Raw genomic sequence first — 21036 nt, 5'->3', positions numbered from 1 at the left:
GCCCTGCTCAGCAGGAGGAGGTTCACCTGCTGGAGTGCTTTACTCAGGACAAGCTTTGCTGTAGCTGACAGAGAGTGCTCAGGGAGGGCTCATCTCTGCACTGTGTACTGCAGCAGGGGGTAGACATGCATTGTTCTATCCCACTGCCAAGATCAAAACATCAATACATCCTGTCCTCATTTCTGTACTGAAAGCAGGGCAGTTTCCAGGACAATTACCTTTTGTCTGGAAAGAATAAGAAAATGAGCAAAGTACTTTTAAAGGTATAATGATGATTTTTCCTTTTTGAAAAAGAAAAGTAAATTGAGTTGTATTCAAAAATTCTGACCAATTAACAACTGAAAAAAGCAAAATCCCACTGTGGCCACAACTGACAGCTGGATTAGTGTCTTCATTTCAAGGTTTTGAAAAGTACCTTAGCAGGGTGTGAAGGAAGAAGCATAAATTATTAAAGTGCATCCTACAGCTCTCATTAATTCCCAGTCCAAAAATGTCAAAAATTTAAAAAATATTGTATTTGCTGTTCAAAATGTAAACAAAAGTGTGACCCTTACAGCACCTCTCAAGGTGCCTCGTGCCCGTGCACTGAGGTGCCCCTGTGCTGGCCCTGTCCCCCCTCCTGTCTGCTCCAACTCACCATGGAATTCATGGCAAAGTGGTTGTGCTGTGTCTGCAGGTCCAGGGCGTGCTGGTAGCTCACCCCGATCTCGGTGTGACTCTGCAGGAACAACTCTTTGTTGTGGCTGATCCAGTCGAACATCTGGAAGGGTTCACACAAGAGAGAGGGAAAAAACAGTTAGACAAGGAGGGAAAAGGTAAGAGACAGTGCAAAATATAAAAATCCTCTTCTGAGATAGGTGTGCATGTAACACAGCCAAAATCATCTCACCTATGATCCTCATTAAAATAAACTGTTGTTGAGCAATGGAAGCATTGAAGCTATCACCAAATTTCACTATTAACAGAATGATAGGTCAGGAAAAATAATTTATTAAAGATGTTCCTCAGCAAGCTTGATCCCACAAGCTTTTCTATAAGAATGGGAATTTCATATATAGAAAGATGTCAGCAGAGGGAACTATAATCAGGGATTTCTTCATTGACCAAAGATCTAGAAGTTTATAAAGTACCTTTAATTCACAAATGGACCAAAAATTCCATAAATATTACCAATGTGATTCTTTCAAACCCCTTTCTTTTTTATCTATACATAAAGTTTCCAAATATTACATTCAAGTAGCCAGTTGACTTCCTACACATTTAATTCCTATATCTTTCCAATTCCATAGCCAGATCCCAGCCTATCTCTCACTTATTATTTTTGGGAATGAAGAGAAGAAAAGAATTTTATTAATATCTATAGAGAGCACACATTTCAACTTATTCCACTTCCAAATGTACTCACAAGCAAAATGGATTGCTCAGTACTTCAGACACAGATAAAAGTATATTGAATAAAGCTGATGAAACTCATTTCTTATTCAGAAGCACGTCAGTGTGACATTTCAATCTGCAGCACATTCATTCATTATAAGCTGTCACAAGTCAGCTAAGAGATAGTGCATTTATGTTTTAGCCTGTTCTGTGTTGTGTTAGAGACTAAATGCATTCACAGGGAGAGCCTTTCATTCTTTACTCCTGATTACAGCTCTGCAGGCAATTGCAATCTCAGATCTCTTTTTTCTGCAAACATTTTGTTTTTTGCAAGATCCCTTAAAAACCACATTCCCTTATCTCCATCCCAGTAAGCTGGGGAACTGTCCATTAATAAGGACTCTTTCATAATAATAATAATAATAATAATAACAGTGAAACCTGCCTAATTCATTAATTAATTATAAAAAAAAGAAAATCTAATTATAGAGGCAGCAGAGGTCAGGTCAGTTCAGTCCCTGGCGTTAAAAAAGTGTTTTAAGGTAAAAAGGCAGTGATGCAGCTCCCAAGTAACCACCTTAGAGTCAAAAGATCAGTCCAGATCTTTGTTATGACATTTACATGTGCTCCAATAAAAAGCTGGTTTGTCCTTTAGCACTGCATAGCAATTTTTGACCTGTGACAGCTGAAGAACACTCAGAGCTCACTGCTCTGTTGCTGTAGCTGCTCAGGGTCAGGTCCCCATTCCCTGTGGAGATGATGCTCCTGAGAGGAGAGAAGAGGCCCTGCATGGGTCACCTAAGATTCCTGCAGGAAAAACAACATTTCATGCTGAGCACTCAATCCAGCATGGGTGTGCTGTACGTATGGAAGGGATTTACAAAAATAACACTGAATATCCCTTTCAACAAAAGGCAAATAAACATTCCAAGTGTCACCAGACACACTACACTGACCTGGTCCCAAAAATCTGTCACATATTCCTGACTTCCTAATCTTTTATTTATGAAAATACACTTGCAGCTATAGAATCTACATCAGCCTTGTATTTTCTGATGATAAATAGTCCTAAAAGCCAAATTTAGTTCAAGTTACAAAGATGAAAACCTAAAGTAATATCAATGACACAGATACTTTCCCATTTCTTTTCACAATTACTTTCCCATTTTTTTCCCAAATGGAGCTGATCAGGCCTATCACCATTTTTTCAGGAAATATAAGTAACAATTTTTTTGCAAGGATAAGGTCAGAGTATTCAAACATTCTTGCTAATTAAACAGAATGAAACTACCTACTACACCTGAAGAGACATTTGAAGCACTCTCATTGGACTCCTTTTTCTCACTTTATGAAGATTTAATAAGCAACATTAGCACAATATAATTGGCCACACTTGTGGGCTTAAAGGGAAAAAAAAAAGACAGGAAAAACATAAAGGTAATAAAAAAGGAAAATTCCATAACAGCAAAGTTCATGTCCTAACAACAAGATTTTTATGTCTCTGTGGAAAGACCAACAGAGGTTTCTTGTAAGCAGATATATGTTTGATGAGAACATTTTATTTAATGTTTTAAACAATCTAAAGACAGTCAGGGAGAAGAAAATTGGCAGGAATCCACTACAAATAAACAGTAAATTTAATATTTTATGCTCAGCAAAGCCGAATCAGGATCTTTTTAAGACAAGTAATTTAAACAAGTAATCTATTGTTCTGTGGATAGGGAGCATTTCCTTTATCTAATCTATACACATATTGCTGAATGAGAATCGAGCTTAAGTTAAACCATGCTTCTCTCTTTTAATGTAAAATAATAAACTATTAAGAAAAAGAAAGGAAGTTTAAGAGATTATTTGCCTTTTTTGTCTTGTTAAATCAAGTGAAATATACAACAAGAGTTTAAAGGATGTCCTTCAAGAATTTTGAGCAACACTGAGCAATAGATCTCAATGATGAGATATTTACACAGTACCACAGGTCACAAGATTTCCTTAACAATGATAGAATTTAAATAAATATCCAAAAATGAGGTCTTATTTGCTTTTGGGATACAAAAGATTGTGTTTTCAAACTTTTTTCTTTGACCAAAAACTCTAAAATAGCCTCAAACAATTTTCTCATAATAATGTGACTCCAAGTTGAGACTCTGAAAATACCAGAGGAAATGTGAGTTGTGATGGTGCTGTGAGAGTTTGCAATGCGTGGCCAGGAGGTTTTGGTATGAAGGTCTGTCAACAATGCCTGGCCCATATTACCAGCAATATTTCCTGCAAGCTTTCAAGTGAAACTTGTTTTCCACATGAGAAACTCTGATGCTTCCTGTGTTCCTGAAGCGAGTGTGCTGCCTCGTTTGTTTAATTAGAACGCACCAGTACGGATGTGAACGTGGCAATGACCCAACAATTGCTATTTCTCTCAACCCTGCCAGGACTGCCCCAGTTTCAAGGGGTTAATGTGGGCTCCTGGAAAAATGTTCAAGATCCTTTGACAAGTCCGTTTCACTGTCAAAGGAATGATTTTTTAATACAATAAATATCAAATGGTGGAGAATGTGCCCCATGAGATCAGTTTAAGCCAGACAGAGTGTCTCAGCAAACAGATTTTCTGTGTCACTCTAGCATTGCTATACAGCACTGTATCAATTGATCTCATCCCATCCATGAAAAAGACTCTCTTAACAAACCTAGTCTAGTGATTATCACAAAATTAATGGATCTTTAATTATTCCTGAGACTTCTTAGTTGGAGTCATGCTGGATGCCAGTAAAATAATTCTGCTCTTGAGCCTTCTAATCACTCCTGCAGTCATGAATTCACACTGAACAGCAGCACAGAATAACTAAGATTGGACATTACATCACTAAAAACACGTGAATCAACTGTCCAGAATGTCTCCCAGACTGGCACTTCTCCATTTTGCTGTAGATAATCTAGAGACCAGTTCAGTACTTAGGAGTTTTCCAGTGACTGAGAAGCAGGGGGAGGGGTTAAGCACATTTTAAAATTATAAACTTTCAGTGTGATTATCTCTTGTATTCCCGTTTCTCACAATACATAAAGAAAATTGAATGCATATACTGAAGAATGTTAAGTGCTACGTTTAATTAAGGAAATTAGTCTTTTATGAAAGTCAGAGAAACTAAGAATGATGCAAAAGGTCTCTTCCCCATGCATTGAAAAGAATCTAGCCTCACTGTCACTAGTGATCATATATGCACCAATAATTGTGATAGATGTGGTCTTGAGGCAATTTCACTTGAGATTAGGGTATCAGATCACATCTCCAGCACCAGTCCTGCTGGAAACAATGAGTTCTTAACCTCGTGTTTTGTCATCATAGTTGATGAGTTACTAGAAAATCCAGGTTAAGTGTTAGACCAAACAGCAGGTCTCAAGCTGGTTGTGAGTAAGTCCTACAGAGGGAGAATGTGACTCCATCTTTTCCCTGGATTTGTAACATCTGGCAGGCCAGTGAGTACAGGGTGAGAACAGCTGTTTGAGAACAGACAAGAAACACACAGATATGGAACAGCATGTATGCAGGCTGTGCAGAGTCCAGCTCTACATCAGCTAAAATGAGATTTATAACATCATTTCAGACAAAAACCTCTGCTCCCTGGTTTTGTCAGTGCTTGCTGAGGAGCATTAGCACTGGGTTCTGAGCACAGTGGTGCAGAGCACCACAGGTTGATGTGCCCAGCACTGGCTGGCAGGACACCCTGTGCCAGTGGTGTTGATGGGAGGATCACAGCCCTCATGGCCTCAGCAACTGGTGAACTGAACACATTTATTAATGAAATTGTTTATACAGGCTAAAAATAATAAACCCCAAATCTATTGAATACTATACTAGGGCTGGAATTAATTATGATCTGGCTTGTAGCAAATCATCTTCTCTCTAAATTCTGAGCCATAAATATCACACTAATATGGTTAATTAAGGGCAGAATGATAGCCATTATAGCCATGTCATCTTAAGGAACAGTGTAGGACACATATAAAGAAAATGGTTCCAAGGGGATATTCAGGTCAAGTCCAATCACTGCTTTTGGCAGCCAACCACAGGATAAAATTTCCTTTCATAAAGGGATGAAGCTGCACCTGAAAACTAGTGAAGTGCTACAGCTCAGCTCCTCCTATGAGAAGCAATTCCAAAAACTTTCTGCTGCTGTGAGCTGTTCACATCCTCCCTGATCTACACAAGACTCATGCCCAGTTTATACACATTTTCCCTTAGGTCAAAATTTCCCTATAAGTTAAAAAAGTTCTCTCAAGTGTTAAACTTTTTCCAGTGTGGACCAGGTGGGCTCATTGTCTCTTGTGCTGTTTGTTTTATTGCATCCCAGCTTTTTTGAAGCTTCTTAAGATACGTGGCCTTTCTCTGCACTTGTTTTAGTTCATGGATATCTTTCAATCCCAACTAAGATCCTAAGGACAAACCCTAAGGACTTTGTGGATGTTGATTTTATTTCTTTTTTGGAAATACTCCAGCTGACATCATTTAGGATAACTTGTGCAGTACTTCTGGCATCAGTTCTAGAAAAGGAGATACAAAAGTGGGAGAGCAACAGCTGCTGGATCAACGTCAGTACCTTCTGCTTTGCCTCACCATCTTTTCTCTTGGTAGTTCCCTGCACAAATACTGACAAAGACCAGTAGTGTTCATGTGATTTGCTTTGACAAGCACAACTCAGATGATGTTCTGAATAAGAGCAAGTTCAAGAGCACTTAGGGAAAATATGAGGCAGGGTTTTGAAATCCAGGTAGTCATAAATATATTCTCTCACTATGCCACCATATGCTGCTAACAAAGAGACAAAAAATGTTAATCTAAAATACTGTCTTGCCTGTAGTTGTGGAGAGGGTAGACCACTAATAATATGCCAGATGAAATCCCTGTTAGATTAGTGCTTTCCAATCTCTTCCAATCTGTGGACCCCATAAATTTTTTCAAGGCAAGCACTGTAGTCACTTAAGGTTTTCAAAGAATAAATTTGTTTTATCAAATACTTTTACCAATCACTAAGAAACTTAATATCCATGATTCACAGGTTGGGAGGTAAGCATTGCTTATTAGAGAAAGGTCCATTTAAGAATCCATATGCATTTTGTACTTTTAAAACTGTCCAGCCATTACTAAACTGAATAATCTACAACAGAAAGTGGAAAGCTCCACTCTGCGAGCATCTACAGCTAAGCAAGTTCCTTTTTATATGTTTCCACAATATAAACAAAATAATAACACACAGAGAACAGTAACTGCCAGAGTCCCTCTCTTGAGGTTTACAAAGTTTACAGCTACAAGGTCTTTTCCTATCTCATTAAGGGAGTTCAAGTATTCACAACAACTCAATTAAACAAAAGTCAAGGCATATTTCTCACATCTTTTGCAATTGAATTTAGCCAGTATTTGAACAAAAAGAATACTGAGCAACAGATTTGTGGTACACACACAGTCTACACTGACATGCAAGGGCATGATCCAGGAAAAATTTGCATGTGAGCTAACTTTATAAGAGACAATCAAGAAACTCCTCCAATATCTCCAGACTGGAATCAAAACTACAGTTTAATTGGAACCAGCCATATGTCTAGGTCACCTAAACGTCTGGGAAAGGCTAACAGAAGTGCAACACATCCATGAAGAAGCACATGGGAAATGCCAACAGTCTAAAGAACCAGGACTTCTACCTGGAATACAGAAAAATCCCTCCAGTCATGTCCCTGAGCTGAATTCAGCAGAACAGAGGACTGATGCTGGCTGTCCAGGCCAGCTGATCCCCAAGGGATAAGGAGCCAGAGACTCAGCAGGTAGAACAGGGACCTCATTAACCAGAGCCTGTCCCACAGCCCCTGAGGTTGGCAATTGACAGATTTAAGCAAGAGAACATTGCACAAGTTCTGGTGACAAGTCAAGTCCAAGCTTAAGCCATGAAGTCAACCAGCACGTCAGGATCAGGTCTGGTGAGGGTGACCAGGCTCAGATGCAGCCCCATGGCCACAGCACAGGTCCACAGCAGAGAGGAGGTCCCAGGTCATGGCACAAAATGAGTTGATGGATCAGTGTCTGGCAGAGCAGGGCTGTGGCAAAGCTGGCACTGAGGTTGGTCATTGATGTCCATCAGTGCCCACAGGGCTGTTACAGCAGGCTGGGTACCTCCACAGTCACAGGAAAATGGCTGTTCTCAGGTAGGAGGGTACTGGCTCCAGAATAAAATTTGAACTTAAAGAAAACTTTGATAGCACATTTAATTTTTTTTTTTTCACGAATCAACAAATTTTATGAAAACCATTTCAGCAACAACAAAAAAAATTCCAATCTGCTGTAATTCCTGTTGCCACTTTGTAAATACAGCCTTAATTAAATCAAAGCACTTGTAGCTTTAAAATAGAACACAGCATATATCTAAATGCTTTGCTCAGCCAGGGCCTGAATACCACATTGTGTTTGTTTTTGTGTTTGTCTGGTGTTTACAGATGGTGATGGACAAGCCAATACCTCTGCCAGATCTTTCCCTTTCACATGTGTGCAGTGCAGTCCATGGCCAGCATAAATTGGTGTCATTCCAACAAGGCCAATTTACACCAGCTGAAGATTCAGACCCACAGCTGTATTTGTGTAAACCTCAATGCTGCACGAACACAGTTTTTCCATTATGAATATCTGTGTATATGATTCATAGAGTACAGTAAGTAAGGCTACAGTACATTAAATTATTCCAGACAATGGGCCCAACTTTCAACTCACTAGAACATTAGTGAGATGTGTGATGTGACAAATAGCTTTGTATTTATAGCAGAGCACCATTTCCAACATACTCACACTGAATGTTCCTACTAAATGCCAGAGTAAGAGATCTGTAATTTTTCCTGACACATATCAAGCCACAGCCATGACCAAAGTAAGGCATGTGATTCCTACAATGTTGAATAGAGAAGTAAGAATTTTATTGTTGAAGGGGGAAGAAAATTACAGATCCTGAACAACTGATGACATCTGGGTATTTTATACATCTGTGTTGTTTGCTTGCTTTTTGAGATATTGCACCTTTCCACCACACTTAATAACATCAAACACTTAGGCATTCCTGGAAAGGATTTTCTGCTTCTTAAAATGGAAATGGCCTTTTCTGGCCACAGATCATCTACAGAGAACTGCTTGCTGTCTAAGTGGAAATTAATTCATTAGCTGGACAGGAAATGTAGTACTAAAAGATATAAACAGACAACAGCCACATGAATGGAAAACAGTGAAAATTATGAAAATTTTCCCCCAGATGGGGATCTTCCTCTCAGTTTTTAGAAGAAATTTTCATTCAGTTGCAAACACTGTAGGAGTTTGGTGACTTTGTTACAGACCCTGGTTCTATTCCTGGCTGAATGTGGGACATTCCTGTGACTCCAAGTAGCTGCTAACATTATGCACTGAACACCAGACTGATGTTTGCTGGTTTGAACCACAATTGTGGCATTCCTCTACCAAACCCATGTGTGTGTGAGGCACAGAGATGCAGCTGGGTGTAACCACAGCTTTAAACACCTGACTTGTCAAGGTGCTTCGTGTCTGGTGCTGGGATCTCTACATAGATGGAAAGTGGAGGATATCAGCTGTCCATGGGATTTTGGGGTGCCCAGTCACCCTAGCCCACCCCTAAAATCAACCAGTTCAATGTGCTGGAAACACACTGAGGAATGAGTGGGCCATGTCAGAGCAGGAACTCTAAGGAACAACAGCAGAAAAAATTAAGAATCAGGGAATAGCTGTAAGAGCAGAAAAAACAAACTTATGTGAATATTATCCCTGACATGCCCTAATGCCCACCAGCCCACCAAACTTTTGGTGGACTGAAGTATAAACCAAGACAAAAAATGAGGGAAATTTAGGCTGGTGAAAAGTAAGTGTTTATGGCAGTATGTCCTACTTTTTCCTTTCAACACACAAATCAAGATCAGAAGTTTGTGCTCATAAGCTTTAAACTGAGCAAAATTCCTCAATTCAAGACTGTTTTGTCTGTGACACCTTTTCAGCACCTGTGCAGGACATGAGGCATCCAGGACTCTGGTGCCAAATAATACAGACGGGTCTTGCAAGACACGAGGGTTGAAGAAAATATTTCTGAATCAGTTTCTCCGTAATGTGCAGTACTTGTAACAAGAAAAGTCAGAGCCACCTGGTTTAAAATGACACTGATACTTCTAGAAACTATCCACAGACCATGCTCCTGTTTTTTCCTCTCCAACCCCCACCAGCTCCATAGACTGTTCACCTACCTTTACCTATTCCCTACAAGTAGATATGAAGGGTCTGTGAGCCTCATGTACAGCTTAATTACATTACTTCCTGACAGCTAGTCTCCTACCACCTAACCTATTTGAGGATCAAAATAATAAACAAAAATAAAATAAAATAGCAGCTTGCCCATCTTTTTCTAGATGTGTTGGTTTTGTTGCCCTCTAGAGCACTTGGGTCTTCTCATCTTCATTCACTAAAATAGAACTTTGTGGTTAAAATGTGCCATAATCATCCTTAGAAATGAGTTTTAAGCCTGTATTCAGTTGCCAAAACTCATTTTTGTGCCATACTGATCAGGGGAGCATTCCTGTGCCTCCCAGTGATGCCAAGTCAGAGATGCTGAAACAGTCTCAAAATGCTCCCTATCAAAATTGGCAAGGGAAAGAAAGAGGAAATTTCTGCAAACGCAAAAATATTCCATCAGAACATACTGCCTGCAATTATTTTTGGAGCCATCCTGTGTCGGAGGAGGAAGCAGGGGGAGCAGCGGGTGTGTGTGCAGGAAGCCCCGGGCAGCGGAACACGGCGTGTCCCAGCCCCGGGCAGCGGAGCACGGCGGGTCCCAGCCCCGGGCAGCGGAACACGGCGGGTCCCAGCCCCGGGCAGCGGAGCACGGCGGGTCCCAGCCCCGGGCAGCGGAGCACGGCGGGTCCCAGCCCCGGGCAGCGGAGCACGGCGTGTCCCAGCCCCGGGCAGCGGAGCACGGCGTGTCCCAGCCCCGGGCAGCGGAGCACAGCCCAGCCCCGGGCAGCGGAGCACAGCCCAGCCCCGGGCAGCGGAGCACGGCGGGTCCCAGCCCCGGGCAGCGGAGCACGGCGGGTCCCAGCCCCGGGCAGCGGGGCCGGCGCTGCACGGCAGCGGGAGCTGCAGCGGGGCAGGACTGCCCGCGGCTCGGGCCATGCCGAGCGCTCCGCACAGCGCACGGACAGTCCTGCTGGATACCCCAGCGGACAGAGAGAGGAGCTGGAACTGGGCTACAGGGCAAGGCTCAGCAGGCAAGGAGCCTTCCAAAAGGGAAGGTGCTGATCCCTATGAAATCTCTTTAGGCAAGGATGAAACGCGCAGCTCTTCCCTCATCCCGAGCTGCTGCAGCAGAGTGAAGCATTGTTAGTGTTTTCACATCAGGTTCAGTTCCAAGTGCTGTGTATTTATCTGCCAATAAAAGAAAAAAACCCACCAGATCTGGCAGCACAGGACAGAATGAATTAATAGAGAAAGAAGTAAAGCACTGAGATGTTTATTTTACGCATCAGATTGGGACTCCCACAGCAGGACAGGTTTCCTGTGCGACAGGAGAAAAGGCAGTTAACCCCTGTGGTTTTAATTCCCAATTTTTAGCTTTGAACTTTACATCCTTTCCTGCTCCAATGCCAATCCAGCTCAACAGAAATCAGTGTCCAGCAGATGATTGCCTTTCCTGATGGACAACTGTCCACATTTGAAAAATTAGTACAAATGCCTTCAGAACATTCTTGTGTTCTTTGCTTCTGGAGTTTGAACTCAGGTCATGAAAGTTTTAAGGGAAGAAGTTTGTACCCTCAGAGATATTGAACCAGCAGCAGACTTGTTGCATGAGAAACAGAAATGTCAATAGGAGGCTACAAAGGGTCCTGTCCCTTTGCCACAGAGGAAGAAGTGATGGTTACAGCAATGGAAGGTGACATTCACCACTAGAATTACAGGCACAGGGAAGAGAATTTCTGATATATATTTACCCTGATCTCTGTACTGCTCTGCTCAGCAGGCAAGGCAATCCCACACTTCCTCAAACCAGATGGCAAAACGGGGTTTGTAGCTGCTTTCAGTTGTAGAAGCAGCACAAAGCAGTTGGTGTGTACTTGTGAATTTGTCCTGTGGTTATTAGCTTTGTCTCCAAGCTTTCTACTGATGGACAGAAAAGCAGAAAACCAAACGTTCACAGTGCTATTGGCACACAAGGGAAGACTCCCCTGGTCTTGACTGATGAATAGGAAAGTATCAGGGTACAAGCTTGAAATGATGGAAAACCTGCAAGCTCCTTTGAAACACCACTAATAATGAAGACTTTTTTCTTTTACAGTACAATTAGCAGAAATGAGCTCTGTTTCTGCTTTCGGGAAAGTTAAAAACGTCTATAACAATCTCCTGATCTTGGTTTTTTTTTTTCCTACAAGTACCAAGAAGAGGGTCTTATTAACTGTGACCAGCAGTGGTCAAAGTAATGAACACTTCCCACAGAGCCCACCATGATTACTGCCCGCTCCAACAACTCTTCACTTTAGATTGGGGGCAGCAAATTGTGGATGGCATTAGCAACCTGTCAGAAGGAGACTTCTGATTAAAGCAAGCAGATGTCAGCTCACTGCATCTTTAATTCAGAACTGCAGCCTGAAAAGATGCAAAGTGCCAGCATGCAGGCTGTGAAATGAGAGATGCAGGCTATGTAGGATTCATCCCCCTCTTAAAGATGAAGGGGTTTGTGAGTAAATTATTGTTATAGATGCTGAAGAAGATTTGCCCTCACGGTTCCTCAAGGATTCTTTGGTGCCCAGATGATGGAAATGGCAGGTTTGACACAGTTTAGCTGCCACTCTCAGAGCCTTCCAAAAGGGAAGGTGCTGATCCCTATGAAATCTCTTTAGCACATGACATCTATGCTCACAGCATCACAAGGAACTGTCAACACACACTCTGTGCACCACCACCTCTTGCTATGTTTTTCTGCTTCTAGGCAAACTTTGTTCTTTTATTTGGTTTGTTAAAAAAATAAATAAATCTGAGATAGGTAAGCCCAGTAATACGGGAAATCCATGAGCCTGTTATGCCACCACTGAGCTTCCAAAAATATCAGTAAAGATGCATTCAGAGCATCATCCTGATTATCCAGCTGCATCAGAACACTTCATACTGGCTTACCCATGACAGCAAGTACTGATGTGCCTCAAGACAAAGCAGAAGCAGTACTCAGCAGCAAAATGCAATTATTTTAAAATGCTGCATAACAAAGGACACATGATAAAGAACACATTTGAATAAACACTGAAACTTAATTAAAACCTGTACAATAGTGTTATTGCTACATGCTTTCAATGTTCACCTGTTTATTACAGCCTCCTTTGTTCTAGGAAGTGTGAAGTAATTAAATGCAAGTGATTAGAGCTGGCATAGGTTCATCTGGGGTAATACACAGATTTTTAAGAATAGATGTACAGTTTCCCCCTTTGATATGAACTTCTGGTGCTGACCCTTTGTCTGTCCTTGATTGATGCTACCAGGAGAGTTATTGCTCAAAACAGCTTAAGTGAAGCAGAATGTTCCCAGTATATGCCAAAGAAATCCAGATCCTCTATGGATATACATACGTATTCTATAGGAATGTTTTCATGCCCTCACATCTCCAAGGGCCATTTTCAACTGAAAATATGCATTTCCTTGTTGGAAACAGCCAATATCCCAGATTCAGGACCTCGCTGCAATAGATGTCATACAAACACAAACTCAACTTTTGATGTTTATGCAACAGCTCAGTATCAATTCCAGCCTCCTTTCCATGTCACCTATATAACCATCTTTCCAACATTTTATGATCTGATACTGTAAAATGGTGTCTGTTAATCCAGTAATTTAGGGACCTATCTGCACTTATTTTCTGTGTTCTGCCTGTAATAGAAGAGATGTGTCAGAGCAAACACTTCATGTTGAACATGAGGCCTGCCCTCTGCTGTTTTAGTTTTCAGAGTGGACTTAAGTACAAAGCATGGGATGAGATGATGACCTTCTATTCACATGGCAGGTTATTTTGGCTGATGGCTGAATTTCCTTCCCAACACTGGCATCCCAAACCTGATTTTATGAACAGTTGTCTAGTGAGAATCTCTACAGCGAAAAAAAGGCACCATATGCTAAGGGAATCTTCAGATTATAAAATAAAGCATTTTTCATGGGCATCATGGGAGAGAAGATGCCAGATTTGGAAACAAGGTTTCAGGAGAGAACAGATACTACGTGCTCTATTCAAGAGTCTATTGCATGAAAAAAGACAAAGATGTTAAGGCAACTTAAAATACCTCAACTAAATTCAAAGACTCTTGAGCAATGCCTATTCCAGATCTATAAATGAAGAGATCTGTATATTTATTCAATACAATAAAAATAAGAACCATTTGTGTCAGGAATTAATTTCAAAGCTTGTTATTCATATATCAGGACTATTGCAAGTCCTGGCAAATCAGGCTGCCCATAATGTTGCAAATGAGAGCTAACATAACCAGAATCCTGGGATGGATTCCTGGGACCAGGCAATGCCACACTGCTCCAGGTCACTCAGTGCTGTCACTGGGAGCTCTGAGATAGACCTTGGGTCCTTCACAGATTTCAATAGCTGAAACTCTGCTTTACATGACCAGGCCTCTGTCTTTTTAGCAGACAGCTCAGGGAGACCTCAGGCACCAAAATGCAACCAGATCAGGGCTACAGCTAAAACTAACCTGAAACTGAGTTGTTTCACCTGAAGAGAGAAGCAGTGGTTTTGGGCTGAGAGGGCTTTAACCACCACCAACTTGGTCCTCAGAGAACTCTTTTTCTGGAATTATGGGCAAGAAATTTCATTTGCTCAGCAGGAAATTCTTGGTCACTCTTCTAATAAAGCTCTCTGCAAACATGGATGTTCACAAACATGGACAGCCAGTTTAGTGCCTTTCCCAGGCAGTATCTGTACCCCAAGGCCCTGTCCTTTCTCTGCACAGATATTTGAAATAGGTTAAGGATGACAGAAACATGCTTAAATGAGTCTCACTTAGGCCCTCAGTCAAATATCTCTGCAGAAGACACAAAGCTTTTGGACTCCTTTTACTGCAAAAGTCTTATGGAGCTTACCTCAGGTCTAACATCCCCCATGTTCAAAATCTCCAGGAAAGCTCCTTATTGCAATGCTCACTCACTGTGCTGCTGTGATATTCATGGTGTAAGTACTTAGATGGAAAATCCAGAGCATGCTGAGTTCTGCACACCAATTCAGCGTTCATGTAACTTAAATGAAATCTAAATCCTATACAAAAATCCATGTCTAATCCATTATTATTATGACTGTATCATTATTACTGTTAACTGCTAAATACCATTCATTCAGTAACAAAATCCTATCACAGTCAAACAGCACATGGGGCATATGTACTTCAGATGTGCTTTCATTATTAATCTTGACTGTGGTTCTGTCCCCTCTTAATGTGCTTCCTGCCTCCTCCCCAGTCCTAATTAACCACCTTCCCAGAACTCCTGTGCTTTTTATTCATTTCACATATGAAAGGTTCCTCTGTTACCTTCTCAGAACTCTCCTCATTGGCTTCCAATTCTCACTCCCTGGGACACATCCCTCTCACAGTAATTGTAAGCCAATAATTCACATGAAATCTTGAAGGCAACTGTATATATGGCACATAGCAAAGATCAAAGAAACCAAGTGCTTCCAGGAGTGAAATAAGAGAGGGGAAATGGTCCTTCACTAAGTGGATTTTATCTCAGTCAGAGGAGCCCGTCTCAGGTGCTGTGCCTGGTGGAATTATGCAAGTCCTTAAGGGTTAATATGACATGTTACAAACAGGAAAACTCTATAAATTTGCTTTATGCATCACTTCAAGGGTCGTTTGACACTACTTAAAAAAGAAAACTTAAAAGTGACGTGGATTGTAAAAGGAAGCAATGTTGGTTTTTAATCTTTCTTGTACTGCTTTTCCAGAAAGTCAGCTAGGGCCCATTTCTAGGAAATGCTTCCCTTGACTAAAGGAGCAGCTACAATTGCTCTACTTAATGGACTGTAATAAAATAAACTGCCTCCTATTAGCAAGAAGGATCATATCATCAGTTTTGTAATGCATTTTATTATAGAACATACAGCATCAGAATTTTCAAATGCAGTATGTGGGGAAGTAATGTATGAAACAGTTAATATGGGTGTCATATAATCACAAATGAGAGTTTCCTTTCTCTCAAACATCAACTTATCAAAGTTTCTTCTTTAAAGCCATCTTTTCCCACCTGAACCACAGCATGAATTTCCACACTTTGCATTCTATTATCCATCAAAGCCATCTTGCATCTCTTTAGATGAAGAGTAGCTTGCAGAACATTCCTTCCTTCTGAGGAATATGAACCTTGGCAGTGTAATACTCTAAAACCAGTATGAGCATGGTTCAAATACTTGGATTATATATTCTTGGATATTCTTCTTCTGTTGAGGTAGAGCTTCTCTGTATTTTTCTATACTAACTCTGCTTGGTGTTAAGCATCTTAAACATCTTGCTTATACCCCCCTCCAAACTTGTCTTCTATGAACTTTGCATTGTTAGTCACATTCACTCTTGCACTCACTGAAATCTTTCTGTCATTAGAGACTGGTCACATCACCTGGGGAATGGAAGCTACAGCTGCTGAGGAGCAGGAGCTGCAAGTTCTCCCTGCTTTCTGCTGCCTCTGCCTGCAGACTCCACGCAGCCCCAGCAGCCTGCACAGCTTCCATTGCCGGCTCCACATGGAAAATCACTGCCAGAGCTGTGTTTTTCAAAGGGAAGCCTTGGTTTACATGGGGCTGATGGTTTTGACTGTAAGCCTGCTACTTCACTGCTCCTTGAAGACTAGATGTGGCCTGTGGTTTGCCACTAGACTTTCTACAAAGCTGGCCTGATCCAAATAAAATTTTCTCCCACCGCAAACTTCCAGTGAAATTCACTTGTGGCATTTTCTTACTCCACCTTTTGGAGTTTGCCTGTGTGTAGTGGTCTGCATAGGCAGTCAGGAAGCAGGAGGGGAGGTGAGGACAGAGAGAACACTCCAGGTCCCCTCTGCCTCCCTTTGGGGTAGTGTTAGAGCAGCTCCTTGCTCTGCTGTGAGCAGCTCACAGTGCAGACCCTCAGCCCAGTCCAGCTGGTGACTCTATTGTTTATACTTAGCATGGACAATGCTGATTACATCATGATAGATGTTTTTCATTCACATACATGTTGGGGTAGTAAAATTGGTGTGGAACCAACGCAGAATGATGTGGAAATTCCTACAAAAGTCAAATTGAGTGCCAGTTACAAATGATTTCCAGAAAAGCTGGAAAGTACAGAGTCTAAGTTTAATTTTTTGTCTTTTTTTGGTATTTATTCAAGTGCAAAACATGTGGACTCTTGCCTGGATTCTTTTCCCTGTCCAGATTTCCACCAACCAATTATCATTTCTCAGATAGTTCTAATACTTGGATCTATGTTGATTGGGGTTTTTTTGTTCCAAACAATATTCAATTTAGACGGGGACACATTTTTTAATGTTACTGGTGACTAAAAATATTTTTCCTGTTACCCAGTAAAACCCAGTGAAGCCTCAGTTCTAGCTTCAAAATTATATATACGTACATACGTATTTCTCCATTAGCTGGTGAGGAATAAATTTGTTGAACAGTGAGGGTCAGGGCTTTGCCAGCAGCTGAAATGTGTTATTTATCAGCAGATCATTACAGTCAGCACTACACAGCATGTGAACTTCCTCACACCCCTCTGCCAAAGCTCCCCACATGGCTGACCTGCCTGCTGACTTGAGCTTCAAGGAGCTTCCAGTCTCCATCTGGAGATTCAATCTCACTGCCCTGCTTGTGCCTATGTGATAGCCCCACTTTTCCTCTCCCTTGGCCCCATCCAGGAAAGTAAAACTCTACAGGCCTGACTTGAGGACAAAGTTTCTGTGGAGAGAGCCCTGCTCTCTCCCACTGATTTGAGTGGGAGAAGCCCAGGCTGTGACTGACACCCCCTCTGTTTATTTTGGCAATGAGTTGTTCAGACTTCTGTAAGTTGTAATGCCTGTAATTTAAATATTTTTTGTGTCCAGGCAGTGACTGCCATTTCTAAATGTTCTAATACAGGGGATTTCTAGGAGGAAGAAAAGTGAATTGATTTGCTTTTAACATCTGGGGTACTGGAATACCAAAGGGTTCAGAAATTAACCTTCCTTAAAATATGTCTTTTAGTCCTGGTGTCCCTTTTTTTTTCCCTACCCCATTTTTAAGAACTTTTCAGGCAATGAGGACAGCTGACATTTTTTAAATCAGAGATGTCCAGAAAATTAAAGTCCTTGTCTATTTTCTTCTTAGTAGAACAGGTTTCCTGAAATATTATCCAGTGAATATAGATATTTTAAAAAGTCCTCAACCCTTGTTTACGTTCAGAATTTTATGTTGGAGTTTGAGCTTTCACAGGCTATTAGAGTTATCATTTGATTAGAGCTACATGGCATGTCCAGGTTATACAAAAAGAGCTGTGTCTCTCTCCAGGAGATGAAGAGTGACTGGGCTCTGCTACCATATCTGAGTAGAATGCAACTAAGAAAATGGAGGTACCTGGAAACTAAAATTCAATACACAGACACATTGGTGGCTATTTCTACAGTGGAGACAGCACTCAGGCTGGATTTTGCTCTGGACAGTTTATGAAACAAGTACTTTCCAGTCTGAGGTGATCAGAATACTTCAAAGAGACTTCAGAAAGGCAGCTACAGAGGAAAAGCACATCAATGTTTTACATCAGTCTGCACGTGTGAAATGTAATGTTAAAGGATCTGCAACCCTTCCAGGAAGAATTTTAGAGACTCATAAACTGAGAAGATTAAAATGACAGATTTGGGTATATAAAACAAGAAAATATTTTATATTCTTTGGGAAAATGTAGAAGTCAAGAAAAGGCAAGTAGAGAGAAGCTGAGTTGTGTGTTTAGTTAATGTGAGGCAAATGAAGAAGAGTAGAATCCTGGTTTTGTCAAACTAGAATTGCTCAAGATAACCAGAGTTACAAAGGCAGAAATCACATTCTCACTGCTTTTTCCTTCATCTCAAAAGTTTCATGTATTTGTTGACTTGCCTAGACCTGACACATATCAATCTCAGAATAAGACATGCAAAGAGCTTTGCTGTCACATTGCCTAGACTTATATCACACCATCCTTTCATGCCCATGCAGGAGGTAGAAAGAAAACTCCCTGGATTCTTCCTTCAATGCCACAGAACAGGGCTTGGCAACAAGGACTTCTCAAATTGACTTCATCTGAGAGACATCCAGCTTTTAATATCACTAATTATGCTAACTTCCTAAATACTAATAATTCAATAATAATATTATTGAATAATAATAATAAATTATAAAATTGTATTATTAAGCACTGGTCATCTAAATAAACCTAAAGAAACTGAAAATCTAAAATCTACCAAAGTACAGCCAATGCTGGGAAGGACAGAAGTGAGTGGCCTCTTTACAGCATATGACACAGAAGGAACAGGGAGAATGCTACTATTGTAGCATTTGGAATTAAAACCCTGCTCTTATGCATCCATGAGTGATGCTGCAGTGACTCCTATTTTAGAGGGACTCATTTGAATTCAACAGGAGGATTGATTATACAAAGATGGAGCTTTTTCAGTCCTAGCAAGTCTTAGAGATATTTGGTACATGCATTGAAAACCAATGTCAAGTGTCTTGTTCTGCACTACTGAACATTAAGTTTGTTTCAGCAATTTGCTTCTCCATGATGTTTTAAAATAACACGAACTAGTAACTGATTTATAAAAACATTCTCATGAAATCCCCTGCAGATGAAGTTTGCTTTTCTTCTGCTACTCCTCCTGGGTCCATCCAGGCAAACACATTAGTGAAACAACTGGATAATACATTAAGTAGAGAAGATTCAAAAATTGGTGCTTTTGATGGATATAGAGATAAACACAAGCCTGAGAGTTCAGTACCTTCCATTGAGAATACCCCACTTCCATGGCCTGGAATTTTAAATGTGCCAACAAAGGCTTCTCACAAAATCACCTAACAAGGTGCCAAGCACTTCTGCATTAAGAAAGCCAAGGCTTTAGCATTACACAATATTCGAAAGTAAATTCCCTGAAACCCACACTTGAAATTTTCCATAGACTCCAAGAAGTGCAAATAATAATCATAGTGAATCAAACCCCAAAATCATTCTTCTTTCGGTGCTGTGACAAGTAGATAAATATATTCATAAGCTTAGCAAAAGAAGCTTGAAAAAAAAAAAAGTCAGATTCTTGCGCTAATGTCTACCAAATACATTCATTATGAGATGGAAAAGCAGATTAGCTTTCACCAAAAGCAACACAGAAAAATTCCTCTTGTCTATTACCATGCCTTCTACATTCAACAGTAGCTCAGTGAATTTGGTTTACGAGTCACATGAAGTGTATCTGCTGGCAACATGAGATTCACACTGGTGATGAACATCTCATGTTGCCACTTACAGAAAAAATGGTCACCCTTGCAATAGAGACTGGTTTAAAGTATGAAAAAAGAAACAGATTGCTGCCTACCTTCTCAGCATCTTGCTCAAAAAGGCGGAGTTGGAAGCACTGGTCCAGTTTCAGCTTGCGGACATGCCACATCTGGTGCAAGTGTTGCCGGGTAGAATGCAGCTTGTCTAAAAGGCTGGTGATCTTTGGCACAAGACTTTGAAAATCTGCACTTCCAGGAATGCAGTTCCTACCAGAAAAACCATCACTGGATCTTATGCATTGTAATAACCTCTGACCCTCACGATCCAGTTCTTCCACAGGAGCTTTAATCACTTTTTTCTTAAGCTGTGTGTGCTCATCAATCAGCCTTCTTGAGCCCTCAACATCAACTGGAAACTCCTTCCTAGCCAACATTTCCTGGAGATCCTCCAGCCTTGATAATAAATGGATGGCACTGTTGAAAAATTCTTCCAAGGAGACACGCAGCTCTATCCATTCATCATGGTTATAATCCAAGGACCCTTCAAACTCATCTGTCAGTTGAGAAGGATCCACAAGCTTTGCCAGGCCTTCCACAGACACCATACTTGTCTAAGGAAGGGAAAAGGACAGCATTTAAATCAGGAACCATGCAATCACAATTAACAGCACCACCATAAACAGCATGAAGTATTTCCCTCATCAATACATAATTGAAGGAACATTGGTAAAGGATGTCAAGGACTGTGTTCAATTTTGATATATTAATTGGACATAAACCCCTACTTCTAATGGCATTTATTTATTTGTTTATTTGCTTATTAAATGTGTGATATTTTCTGGAATAATGCCTTTCTTTTTCAGTATCAAAAACATGTATTAAAAATTTTTCTGCTACAGATTTCATCAGCCCAGTTGGACACTGAAGATTTCTTACTGCAGCTTTTGGATATCTGGATATGGTTTTTCACTTAACAGGTAGATGGTATTACAGGCACTTTGCTACTTGTGTCACACCCAGCTAGCAGCTACACAGAAGCAAAAGTTTCAGGTATATGAACTGAAACAGATATTGCAAACTTCCATAACAGAGAATAGGCTGAGTTTCTTATTCCAAATAATTCCGGTTGGCTTTTTGCCAC

At 40.8% G+C, this 21036-nt stretch overlaps 1 protein-coding gene across 11 annotated transcripts in view; it reads right to left on the bottom strand.

The window, feature by feature from the left end:
* The window catches only part of KALRN (kalirin RhoGEF kinase), a 457536-nt gene that overhangs the window by 249419 nt on the left and 187081 nt on the right, over positions 1-21036 (bottom strand). For all 11 annotated transcript variants that reach the window (XM_079310809.1, XM_079310810.1, XM_079310805.1 and 8 more), the window contains exons 5-6: positions 19994-20506; positions 638-760 (exon numbers count right to left, since the gene is read on the bottom strand). In XM_079310809.1, the coding sequence (XP_079166935.1) occupies positions 638-760; positions 19994-20506 (636 nt within the window). The remainder of the gene's footprint in view (positions 1-637; positions 761-19993; positions 20507-21036) is intronic.

This window comes from Erithacus rubecula (assembly GCF_903797595.1).
Source record: "Erithacus rubecula genome assembly, chromosome: 8".
In the NCBI taxonomy this organism is placed as follows: Eukaryota; Metazoa; Chordata; class Aves; order Passeriformes; family Muscicapidae; genus Erithacus; species Erithacus rubecula.
Note: the sequence above shows the minus strand (reverse complement) of the source record. Positions and strands in the feature narration are given on the sequence as shown.